The sequence below is a fragment of the Salmo salar genome, chromosome 08 (genome assembly GCF_965601325.2).
Source record: "Salmo salar chromosome 08, fSalSal1, whole genome shotgun sequence".
Taxonomy (NCBI): domain Eukaryota; kingdom Metazoa; phylum Chordata; class Actinopteri; order Salmoniformes; family Salmonidae; genus Salmo; species Salmo salar.
This window is the reverse complement of record NC_138298.1, coordinates 24,677,583-24,690,455: the sequence shown is the minus strand read 5'-3', so window position 1 is coordinate 24,690,455 and position 12,873 is coordinate 24,677,583. Positions and strand designations below refer to the sequence as shown.

At 45.6% G+C, this 12,873-nt stretch overlaps 2 protein-coding genes across 2 annotated transcripts; both read left to right on the top strand.

Annotated features, from left to right (window-relative positions):
• The first annotated feature begins 42 nt into the window (after nucleotides 1–42).
• On the top strand, nucleotides 43–8,690 carry LOC106610337 (cytochrome P450 2U1). Its single transcript, XM_014209636.3, is given in 7 exon segments — nucleotides 43–317; nucleotides 319–635; nucleotides 5,742–6,060; nucleotides 6,266–6,600; nucleotides 6,812–6,973; nucleotides 7,191–7,358; nucleotides 7,718–8,690. Coding segments are annotated over 7 exon segments (1,590 nt in total). The 5' UTR covers nucleotides 43–210; the 3' UTR covers nucleotides 7,900–8,690.
• Nucleotides 8,691–8,856: 166 nt separating this feature from the next.
• On the top strand, nucleotides 8,857–12,210 carry LOC123744197 (hydroxyacyl-coenzyme A dehydrogenase, mitochondrial). Its single transcript, XM_045722871.2, has 8 exons — nucleotides 8,857–9,099; nucleotides 9,674–9,802; nucleotides 9,918–10,075; nucleotides 10,478–10,604; nucleotides 10,817–10,906; nucleotides 11,075–11,147; nucleotides 11,351–11,467; nucleotides 11,775–12,210. Exons 1-8 carry the CDS (start codon nucleotides 8,983–8,985, stop codon nucleotides 11,891–11,893), a joined length of 930 nt encoding a protein of 309 aa, XP_045578827.2. The 5' UTR covers nucleotides 8,857–8,982; the 3' UTR covers nucleotides 11,894–12,210.
• Nucleotides 12,211–12,873: the final 663 nt, after the last annotated feature.

Genomic DNA, 12,873 nt, shown 5'->3' with positions numbered 1-12,873 from the left:
CACCACCCGTTCTCTCACCCACCAATAGGAAGCTAGGAATCGCCATGCGTCGTTTGCTTACACAAACAAATAACATGGCAGACCCTTCTGAAAAACATCTTCTTTTAAACTTTCAGAATATACTTCGAATATTTTGACGAGTCTAAATATTCAACTCGTTTCCAAGGATTACGAGGTATTATTTTGTGCTTTGCAGCCGATATAAATCCCATGGTTATGGAATTATGGCACGAGCTCCTAGGCACTTCTGCGCTGTCCCATGTCTGCATTCTGGCCTTGACAGTATTCGTGGCCGTCTATTATATAATGCACACATTTCTCCAATATTCCTCCTGGTCCTAAACCATGGCCAATAGTTGGCAATTTCGGCGGGTTTCTGGTTCCCAATTTCATATGGAGGAGGCTGAGGAGGGAGGACGACCCAAAGTCAAAGACACGAGCTCTAATTTCGCCTCCAGTTATTATCACGGAACAAGCTAAAGTTTACGGTAACATCTACAGCATGTGGGTAGGGAGTCAGCTGGTAGTAGTACTGAACGGATATGAAGTGGTCAGGGATGCCCTTTCAAACCGGGCAGATGTGTTCTCCGACAGACCAGAGATTCCCACCGTTACCATCATGACAAAGCGGAAAGGTAAGCGCTGCTTCTAGACTCAACCTGTGCGTAATAACGCATGAAAGCACAATAGTCAATATTCTATTGTTCTATAAAACAAAAATACGTTGATGCCGGATAGTAAACAATTCCGGAAAGCCTTTGTGCAAACGAACTTCCAGAAGTAATCAAGGCACTCTCATGGAACAGAAAAATGTAAACGCCTTCACGTGTTGCGGCTATATCAGCCTTCATCAGGGTGACAAAGAATAGTGGTGTACAAACAGGTGTATATCCCAACTCTCACAGGAAGTGACTCACTGTATTACCATATGTAATTGATAAAGAGAAAAAAAATGAGGGGGAAAACACATTCAAGATACAAAGACGAGCAAAATAAACATGGCATAACAAGAGAAAGAAATGCGATATAAAAGGACAAAACTGTGTACACATGAGCTCATGTTACCAAACTTAAGAATGGAGAACCAAAAATAAACCACATTTTTGTACAGGAAGGGAAAAGAATCAATTTCCTCATTTAGACATGGCAATACAGTGGCCTTTAGTTTAAAGATCCAGAGCTTTTCGCATTTTAGGAGGCGTTTGAGACGATCGCCCCCCACCTGCGAGAAATGGGAACCAATTCAATGGCCATGGCTTTAAGAGAGTTTGGGCTGGCATGGCCAATCTGTCTGTAATGTTTAGCCAAAGGATACTTGTCGTTAGCAGTCATTATAGCACAGGCATGTTCAGACACCCTGTCCTCAAGCCTTCTCTTAGTACGTCCTATGTAAAAGCACCCACCTGGGCAGCCTGTGCACCACATAGGCAGCCCAAACTCTCTGAAAGCCATTGAAGTGGTCCCCAGTACTCGCAGGGGTCTCAAACACCTCCTACAATGCAAAACGTTCTGGATCTTTAAACTAAGGGCCACTGTATTGCCAGGTCTAAATGAGGAAATGGATTATTCTCCTTTCCTGTAAAATATGTGGCTTATTTTTTGGTTCTCCGTTCTTAAGTTTGGTAACATGAGCTCACGTGTACACAGTTAGACACAGTTTCCTTTTATGATATTGCATTTATTTTGTGGTGTTGCATTCTTGATATTCCATGTTCATTTTGTTAATCTTCATATCTTGAATGTGATTTCTTTCTCCATGTTTCTTTACTTTATCAATTATATACAGTATGGTAATGAATTGAGTCACTTCCTGTGAGAGTTGGGATATACACCTGTTCACCACTATTCTTTGTCACCTTGATGAAGGCTGTAGCCACAACACGTCTGTGTTTTTTAAAATTCTTGCCACGCATAAGCCGTAAAACATAAATGCTTTAAAAAGATTCCACTACATGAGAGTGCCTTGATTGGACGTTTTTTAGCACAAAGGCTGTTCTGGCATCAAATGATTTTTGTTTTATAGTATTTCATCCCATGATCAAAGAGCACCTCATAGATTAACTATAAACCAAAGAAGCCCTCCTCTCCTTTGTCTCTATTCTATTGTTATATTCTATTCTATTCAATTGTTCTATTTGATTGGTATGTTCTATTATATTGTTATGTTATTCTATTGTTCTGTTCTATTCTATTGTTATATTCTATTGTTCTTGTAACGGTTGTCGTCGGGAATAGAGGACCAAAACGCAGCAGGAATGTGGATGCTCATCTTGATATTTATTTTAAATAAAGAGAACACCAAAACAACAAATGCACGGACAACAAAACAGTCTTGTCAGGCTCACACGGGCAAAACAAGAAACAATCTCCCACAAACACTAAACCAAACACATACCCATATATAGGACTCCCAATCAGAGGCAACGAGAAAACACCTGCCTCCAATTGAGAGTCCAACCCCAATAAACCAGACATAGAAATACAAAAGACCAGAGACCACATAGAACACTACCCAAAAACCCGGAAATAATCAAACGCCCTACTAAATAAACCACCACCCCGAACCACATAAAACAAATACCCTCTGCGACGTCCTGACCAAACTACAATAACAAATAACCCTTATACTGGTCAGGACGTGACAGTACCCCCCCCCCCCCCCCCCCCCTAAAGGTGCAGACCCCGGATGCACCTCATAAATAAAAACAAAACAACAACAAAAAAATCCCCCTAAACTAAAGGGAGGGCAGGGAGGGTGGCTGCCGTCACCGACGGCACTTGTGCTACACCCCCCCTCCCCAACCCACCTATACAGGAGGTGGTTCTGGCTCCGGCCTACTGTCCTCCAGAATGCAGACAGACTTGATTAGTTTCGGGCCGTAGGCAGACTCCCCTTGTTCCGGATCGTAGGCAGACCTCTTCCTTTCCACACTGTAGGCAGACTCATTAAATACATAGTTAATCATTTTTAGTTCCAGATCGTCAACTGACTTACTTAGTTCCGGGTTGCTGATAGACTCCTTTGGTTCCGGGTCATAGGCAGACTCACCCGGTTCCGGGTCGCTGATGGACTCCCTTGGTTCCGGGTCACAGGCAGACTCACCCGGTTCCGGGTCACAGGCAGACTCACCCGGTTCCGGGTCACAGGCAGACTCCCTCGGTTCCGGGTCACAGGCAGACTCCCTCGGTTCCGGGTCACAGGCAGACTCCCTCGGTTCCGGGTCACAGGCAGACTCCCTCGGTTCCGGGTCACAGGCAGACTCCCTCGGTTCCGGGTCACAGGCAGTCTCCCTCGGTTCCGGACTAGACACCGTTGCCGGATACTCTGGACTGCACACCGTTGCCGGATACTCTGGACTGCACACCGTTGCCGGATACTCTGGACTGCACACCGTTGCCGGATACTCTGGACTGCACACCGTTGCCGGATACTTTGGACTGCACACCGTTGCCGGATACTCTGGACTGCACACCGTTGCCGGATACTCTGGACTGCACACCGTTGCCGGATACTCTGGACTGCACACTGTTGCCGGATACTCTGGACTGCACACTATTGCCGAACTCTCGAGGCTGGGCTGACGCACTGGAAGCCTGATGCGTGGTACTGGTACTGGATGTGCCAGTCTGGGGACACGCACCTCAGGGCTAGTGCGGGGAGCGGGAACAGGCCGAGTCGGACTGGGTTGACGCACTGGAAGCCTGATGCGTGGTGCTGGTACTGGAGGTATCAGCCTGGGAACACGCACCTCAGGGCTAGTGCGGGGAGCGGGAACAGGCCGCGTCGGACTGGGCTGATGCACTGGAAGCCTGATGCGTGGTGCTGGTACTGGAGGTATCAGCCTGGGAACACGCACCTCAGGGCTAGTGCGGGGAGCGGGAACAGGCCGCGTCGGACTGGGCTGACGCACTGGAAGCCTGATGCGTGGTGCGTGGTGCTGGTACTGGAGGTATCAGCCTGGGAACACGCACCTCAGGGCTAGTGCGGGGAGCGGGAACAGGACGAGTCGGACTGGGCTGATGCACTGGAAGCCTGATGCGTGGTGCTGGTACTGGAGGTATCAGCCTGGGAACACGCACCTCAGGGCTAGTGCGGGGAGCGGGAACAGGACGAGTCGGGCAGGGCTGACGCACTGGACCGTAGAGGCTTACTGGCGGGCTCGAGCGCAGAACTGGCATCGCTCTTACCGGCTGGATGCCCACTTCCCCCTGGCAAATGCGGGGCGCTGGTATTGCGCGTACCGGCCTAAAAATACTTGGCCTTGCCACAGTACCCATTACCCCGAAGCACGGGACCTGTCCATTCACTGGTTGCCCAGAAAAGGTACGGGGATTTGGCCTGGGGCTCACTCCTCGCCCAGCCAAACTACCCGTGTGCCCCCCCCCAAAAAATGATTGGGGCTGCCTCTCGGGCTGCCTCTCAGTCGTGTTCCCCGGTAGCGTTCCCAGTCCTCACTAGACTTCCTCCATGGGCCCTCTCCGGCCAGAATCTGCTCCCACGTCCATTTCTCCCGCCAGTCCATATTGAATTCCCCTTGCTCCTTACTCCGCTGCTTGGTCCACTTGGGGTGGGAGATTCTGTAACCGTTGTCGTCGGGAATAGAGGACCAAAACGCAGCAGGAATGTGGATGCTCATCTTGATATTTATTTTAAATAAAGAGAACACCAAAACAACAAATGCACGGACAACAAAACAGTCTTGTCAGGCTCACACGGGCAAAACAAGAAACAATCTCCCACAAACACTAAACCAAACACATACCCATATATAGGACTCCCAATCAGAGGCAACGAGAAAACACCTGCCTCCAATTGAGAGTCCAACCCCAATAAACCAGACATAGAAATACAAAAGACCAGAGACCACATAGAAATACAAACATAGAACATTACCCAAAAACCTGGATATAATCAATCAAACGCCCTACTAAATAAACCACCACCCCGAACCACATAAAACAAATACCCTCTGCCACGTCCTGACCAAACTACAATAACAAATAACCCTTATACTGGTCAGGACCTGACAGTTCTATTATATCGGCCTGTTCTCTTCTATTGTTCTCTTCTATTGCTCTATTCTATTGTTCTATTCTATTGCTCTATTCTATTGTTCTATTCTATTGTTCTATTCTATTGCTCTCTTCTATTGGTCTATTCTATTGCTCTATTCTATTGGTCTGTTCTATTCCATTGTTCTATTCTCTTGGTATTTTCTATTGTATTGTTCTATTCTCTTGGTATTTTCTATTGTATTGTCCTATTCTCTTGGTATTTTCTATTGTATTGTCCTATTCTCTTGGTATTTTCTATTGTATTGTTCTGTTATATTGGTATTTTCTATTCTATTGTTCTATTCTAGTGTTCTATTCTATTGGTCTGTTATATTCTATTGTTCTATTATATTCTATTATATATGTCTGTTATATTCTATTGTTCTATTATATTGGTCTGTTCTATTCTATTGTTCTATTCTCTTGGTATTTTCTATTGTATTGTTCTATTGTTCTATTCTCTTGGTATTTTCTATTCTATTCTCTTGGTATTTTCTATTGTATTGTTCTATTATATTCTATTGTTATAGTCTATTGGTCTGTTCTGTTGTTCTATTCTATTATTCTCATCAAAAGTCTTCCAAGCAGAAAAGGAAAGAGAAATGTAAATAATTACATATGTGTACTAGTGCATAGTGACAGCATTATTAACCGTCCTCACCTCTTATCATTTCTCTGAACCTTAGGCATAGTTTTTGCACCTTATGGACCAGTATGGAGAAGGCAGCGCAAGTTCTGCCACACCACGCTACGGAACTTTGGCCTGGGCAAGTTGAGCCTGGAGCCTTGTATCCTTGAGGGGCTGGCTGTGGTCAAGTCTGAGCTGCTGCGTCTCAGCGAGCAAGATACTGAGGGTTCGGGAGTGGACCTGACTCCTCTGATAACTAACTCTGTGTCCAACGTTATCTCCTACGTCGCCCTGGGCCAGCGCTTCCACCACGCTGACCGGGAGTTTGGCGCCCTGCTGGACCTGATGGCCCGCGGCCTAGAGATCATCGCCAACAGGTACCCTAGAGGTTAGAGATGTGGATCAGTAGCCGGAAGGTTGACTGGTTAAAACATGTGGGAACTGAACTGGTAACTGGAGGGCTGCTGGTCTCTGATCTCAAGTAGAATTTCCTGCTGTGTGCCCTTAAGCGCTTAACACATTTCAGTTTCTCCCAGAAAACAGGCAGTAACGTATGTATTCTACTCTATTCTATTCTAACAGCGCGGCGGTCCTCATCAATGTCTTCCCCCTGCTCTACTACCTGCCCTTCGGTGTCTTTAGAGAGGTACGGCAAGTGGAAAGGGACATCACTGCCTTCCTGAAGCAGATCATCACCAGACACAGGGAGACGTTAGACCCAGCCAAACCCAGAGATCTCATAGACATGTACCTGGTAGAGATGCTGGCCCAGGAGGCCGCTGGGGAGACGGACAGTAGCTTCTCAGAAGACTATCTATTCTACATCATAGGAGACCTCTTCATCGCTGGTACTGATACCACCACCAACACAGTGCTGTGGATAATGCTCTACATGGTCGTGTATCCAGATATCCAAGGTACTACATCTTCAAACAGGCTTCCTGAAATGCAGGAAGAGGGGTGTGGAGGACCAGTTCAATGTGACCTAAAGAGAACTCCTTGTTGTAGCATGATGTAGTACAGTACCCAATCATAATGCTATGTGTAACATATCCAGTGTCCTGTTTCCCAATGCTCGTTGCTCTGTAATAATGTTTTCCATGTCATTTGTACCCGTTTACGCCACAGAGAGGGTGCAGGCGGAGATGGATGCGGTGGTGGGCCCAGACAGGGTCCCGTCTCTCACTGATAAAGGCAGCCTGCCGTTCACGGAGGCCACCATCATGGAGGTGCAGAGGATGACTGTGGTGGGCCCCCTGGCCATCCCTCACATGGCCTCAGAGACCACAGGTGAGGAGAGAGAAACCCATACTAGTCATTCTAATTATATGGTAGAACCTGACTCTTCCATTATGCAGTCAGATCAATAAAGTTGTATTGAATTGCTTTCTCAACAACTTGGTCAGTCAGTTCCACCAGACCAACACTACAACAGGGACTGGGCTGCTGCAGCAGAAACAGGAAAGTACAACCCATTCGCTATGGTTCGTCTGTTGTTGTCTTGCAGAGTTCCGTGGCTATACGATCCCTAAGGGCACGGTGATCATCCCCAACCTGTGGTCTGTCCATAGGGATCCCACTGTGTGGGAGCAGCCAGACGACTTCAACCCCTCTCGTTTCCTAGACGACCAGGGGAATCTCCTGAGGAAAGAGTGCTTCATACCGTTCGGAATAGGTAGGTTGTAAGGCAGTCTCTCTCCACGGACGTATGTGGTTGTCCCATTAGCGACGTGCTCTACAACTGGCAAACGGGAGTGTAGTCACACGGTATACACTGAGAATGAAGCCTTTCTACTGTGGACATTTACAGTTAGGCTCCTGTAAAATCCACTGAAACAAGGTTCAAAAGGTTAGTTCACAATCTCACTGGATTGTTGAAGTCTCACACTGCCCCTACCTGAGTATGAAGCAGTTAGGCCACGACTGAACATTTCAATAATTTGATTTCACAGTCTTACTGAATGATTGGAATGCACGTAGTATGACCATGACTTAATGTGCATCTTACCAGTGTTCTCTCCCTCTCTTTCCCAGGACGCAGGGTGTGTATGGGCGAGCAGCTGGCTAAGATGGAGCTGTTCCTGATGTTCACCAGCCTGCTGCAGGCCTTCAGTTTCAGCCTGCCCGAGGGGCTGGCCCCTCCTCCCATGCACGGGCGCTTTGGCCTCACCCTGGCCCCCTGCCCATACACTGTGACTGTGAGGCCCCGGCGGTGAGGCCACCAGACGAACAACGCCCCCTGACGCCGTAATTAAGCCATAAGGCACAAGAGGCAGTGGTGTAAATACAGTCACAGGTAAACGGTGCTAGTCAACCCATTTGTCTGTGACTGTTTTCATGATACTGCCTCGTGCCTTATTGCTTTTATAAAACTGTTACCAACATATTCAAATAACTATTACATATTTTCATTAAAACGTTATTAAAACGTTATTCATACCATTTAATTCTTCCACCAGAAGATATAGTCCAGACAAAAATCAGGTTGTTAGTTATTTTGGCCATGTTGCTACAGACGCCACCCAGTCTTCATTTTTTTTTGTTGCATAGTTGCTATGCAAAAGTACTGGGAGTCCATTCTAACCAAAATGGGTGCTATGCAGGGGGGCCATGTCTGTTCCCAGGGCCCTATGTTCCCTCGTCCCATTTTTTTCCCCTCAGCCTATGTTCCCAGGGTCCTATGTTTACTGAGCCTGTTTTTTCCTTCAGTTCTATCTTCTAAACAAGGCAAGAGTAAATATTAAAGACAAAAACATTATGTTATGTGATAAAATATTTTACATAGCTTATATTTTTCATACCCATTGGTATTTTGGTGCGTTAATCCACTGTTACTGATGGCCAGTATTTCTGTTACATGTTTTTGAAATACGTATTTCAGTTACTTGAGTATTTAGGTAATTTTGTATTTCACTGGCCTGAAATAAGTTCAAAAATCAAAAATTATTTTGATTGTCTATTGCATTATGGCAATCAAATAAATCAAATTATAATCGTGATGTGTTTTAATGCAACTGTTGCACACACTATTCTTGTCTTGTCAGTAGAAAGTGCTATTGCATCCTATCAAACTACAATGGTATTACTGACTCGTTCCTATATCAGAGCAATAGTAGGAATCTCTAATAAAACGCACCACATCAAAAGTGTGTGAAAGGTCATGGAGTGGGCTAAATAGTGACGTGCCTACTGCCACACAACGACCTTCCTACTTTCCGTGGTGTCTGAGTGTCAGTCTGACTACGTTCAGCCACAGCCAGCTCCTTCATTCTGGTGCGGTCCTCTCCGCCTTGCAAACCATGGCTTTCTTCACTCACCAAGTCATCAGAGGTCTCTCCTCTTCTGCAGTCCGAAATGCAGCGATCAAACACGTTACGATCATCGGGGGTGGTCAGATGGGTGCAGGTATCGCACAGGTAGTTAACGTTAACTGACAGAAGTTTGTTTGCTAACATTAGCGTGCTAGCTAGCTTGCTACAGAGGCTAGCTAGCTATCTTGTAAGCTAACCAGCTGTGTAGCTAACGTTACAAGACTAGCTAACAAGCCAGTTAAATATAGCAATGAAGTGCACGAACTAACCGACTACTTGTTGGTTAGTTAACCGCTAGCTTGCTATTAGCTAGCTAGTTAGATACCCACTTGAGAATCCAACCAAGGCAATTCCCCTGATGCTGGGGATGAGTTTTGCAGGCTAATCAGTAACACAACTCTGTATTTTAAGCAATGATTGTTCATCTCTGGGTAAGAAGTACAGTATGTCTCACAGGCTGTCCCAGGTTGATCAGTGCAAAACACAGATGGTGAAGATGGCAGCATGAGGTGACCTTTGACCTATATCTACTTTAGCTAGCTAGTTATATAAGGGTTTTTGTTACCTAGCTGAAATGTCCTTCAATTCAGGAGTTCTATTACCAAAGTTACTTTTTGACAGTCAAACCCGGTGAACACCTGTCCCACCCACTCACACTTGTGTTCCCCCTTTCTAATAGGTTGCTGCTACAACGGGCCATTCCGTGGTGCTGGTTGACACAAATGAGGAAATCCTGAAGAAATCCGCCAAGGGAATAGAAGGCAGCCTGAAGAGGGTGGTCAAGAAGAAGTTTGCTGACAAGCCAGATGTCGGTCGCTGATATGTTCATGTTGCTGTTTCCAATGAGGAAATGTTGGCAGAACTTCATTTTATTAACACCATTGATTCAAACAGGGGTTTGACCGTCGTCATGTATGTTTCAGGCAGGAGCAGAGTTTATTGCCAAGGTGATGGCCAACGTGTCGATATCGACAGACGCAGCGTCTGTGGTGGGGAGTACAGACTTGGTGCTGGAGGCCATCGTGGAGAACCTCAAGATCAAACAGGGCCTCTTTGGTGCTCTGGACAAAGTAGCAGCAGCGTAAGTGACTCGCCAAGCGAGTGTGGATCCTAAGCACTGTCCTGTCTTCGCTGCCTGCGACTTTCAGTAATCAGAGGAGTTGGCTATCGATGGTCAGTGTTGAAATGAACATCAAGCCAGAGCAAGTGCCGTTTGATTAGAAACATTTGTTGTTGCCATTTTGAATGTGTAGCCTAAATATAAAATTCCTTTATCTTCATTTGAGCTTTTTTTTCTATACTTACTATAAAGCTATGCTGGTATCCTTGAAATGTGCTTAAAATAGACTATTCTAATTAAAATAAAATATTTCAAAAGGAAAGGCATTGTGTATCCCACATAATTGATGTTACTAATTGGGATGTACCTCATGGGGGTTGCTTGCTGCTCGTTGCCTGATGTTTCTGGTTCCTCTATTTTAAGACACACCATTTTCGCCAGCAACACATCCTCTCTGCCCATCACCGACATAGCCAGCTCCACCAGCAGGCTGGACAGATTTGGAGGGCTGCACTTCTTCAACCCCGTCCCCATGATGAAGCTGGTAGAGGTAAGGATCAGCAGTGCGGTGTACATTTTAGGACATCTCTCCTTATGATACGTCTCTATATAGTCTCCCGCAAAGCAGTTATTTTTTATGTCATGATGGCGATGTTTAAATTAGAAACATATGTAAGTTGCTTTAACAATAACACTGGGCTTGCTCTCCTTATCAACAAGATTCAATTGAAAGCTGTTAAGTAGTTTACCTTTCCTCTTCAGGTGATTGGAACATCAGCCACAAGCCAGGAGACCTTCGATTCCCTCCTGGCTTTCAGCAAAGCACTGGGCAAGACGCCAGTGTCCTGCAAAGTAAGATCCTCGCTTATTTGAACAAATATAAAGTATTTTGCTAGTATTGTACACCTTTAAAGATAATGCAGTGACATACCATATTACACCATACGTTATCTTCATCATATGCCGTTCAGATACGTCATAAACGGTTCACTAACGTCAGTACGTTATGTTCATCTTCAGGACACTCCTGGGTTCATTGTGAACCGTCTGCTGGTGCCCTACATGATGGAAGCCATCAGGCTACATGAGAGAGGTACACCAGCCCTGCATGACTGAAAGATAGTCAAACCTTTTGCCTGTATATGAATGGAAATAGCATCAGAGCCAAGAGGGATGTGACAAACGGATGTGTATGAACACCTGTGGTTAACAAAACATAGTTGTCTGTATATGAAACCGTTGTCACCCTTCATTCAATGGCTGAGTGTGTGCGTGTGTGTGCGCTCTTCTCGTCAGGCCACGGGTCAAAGGAGGACATTGATATTGCCATGAAGCTGGGCGCTGGGTATCCCATGGGGCCCTTTGAGCTGCTGGACTACGTAGGACTGGACACGGCTAAATTCATCATGGACGGTGAGTGGTGGGCTGCTTCACAAGTGTGTTCCTATTACAGACTGATTTCAATACCAGTTAAAAGAGGACTATATTAGCAGCTAGGAACAGGCCCAATAGAAATAACTGCATGCCATATGGCACAGGGGAGGAGCACTGATTTGGTTATAGAATGGTGAGATGGACGAGAGGTGCCGGTGGTCTTTTGAAAATGGTGATGAATATTTGAAGAAATAAAAACATCAAATGAAGTAGATGCAGATAGTGTAAAACCAATGCAAAAGTAATTAGTTAAAATGAAAAGTTTGTGTTTATAACTTGATTTCAGGCTGGGTTGAGAAGGATCCTGACAACCCGCTGATGCAGCCCAGTGAGATGCTGAACAAGCTGGTGGCCGAGTGCAAGTTCGGCAAGAAGACCGGAGAGGGCTTCTACAAGTACAAGTAACCCCGCCCCAGCATCAACACTAGCTGGAGCCTGTTCATTAAGGCACGCCGTGGCAAAACGGAAAATGAAAATAAGCGCTTCCGATTGGACAAGATCATGTAGTCCCTCCCAGTACTGATAATAGAAAAACCGCTGGTTAATTTTGACAACGGTAGAACAGAGATGCAGCTGGAACGAACCTCAGTGCCTTCCTGAAGAACGGTAGACCGGTGTTATCAATTCAAATCTGTCTTTTGACTGTATATTCTGAATGTCATCTTCACCTGTGGTTTGTAAGCAACTGAGTTTGTGGAATTAAACGGACTTTTCCAAATGCTTCCCATAGGTTGTTCTGAGATTTCTATTCATGCAGTTCTTTTCTAGGGATGGATTTGCCTCTGGACCTTTGAGCCAACACACCCTGCCATTAATGATACCCAGTGATACAGTGCATTTGGAAAGTATTCAGACCCCTTGACTTTTTCCACATTTCGTTACATTACAGCCTTATTCTAAAATGTATTAGATTGTTTTTTGTCCTCATCAATCTACACACAATACACAATAACGACAAAGCAAACACAGGTTTTTATACATTTTTGCAAATGTATTAAATAAATGGAAATATCATATTTAAAAAAGTATTCAGACCCTTTACTCAGTACTTTAAGCACCTTTGGCAGCGATTACAGCCTATTATTCTTTGGTATGATGCTCCAAGCTTGGCACACCTATATTTGGGGAGTTTCACCCATTCTTCTCTGCAGATCCTCAAGCTCTGTCAGGTTGGATGGCAGCATCGCTGCACAGCTATTTTCAGGTCTCTCCAGAGATGTTAGATTGGGTTCAAGTCCGGGATCTGGCTGGGTCAAACAAGGACATTCAGAGACTTGTCCTGAAGCCACTCCTGTGTTGTCTTGGCTGTGTGCTTAGGGTCATTGTCCTGTTGGAAGGTGAACCTTGGCTACAGTCTGAGATCCTGAGCGCTCTGGAGCAGGTTT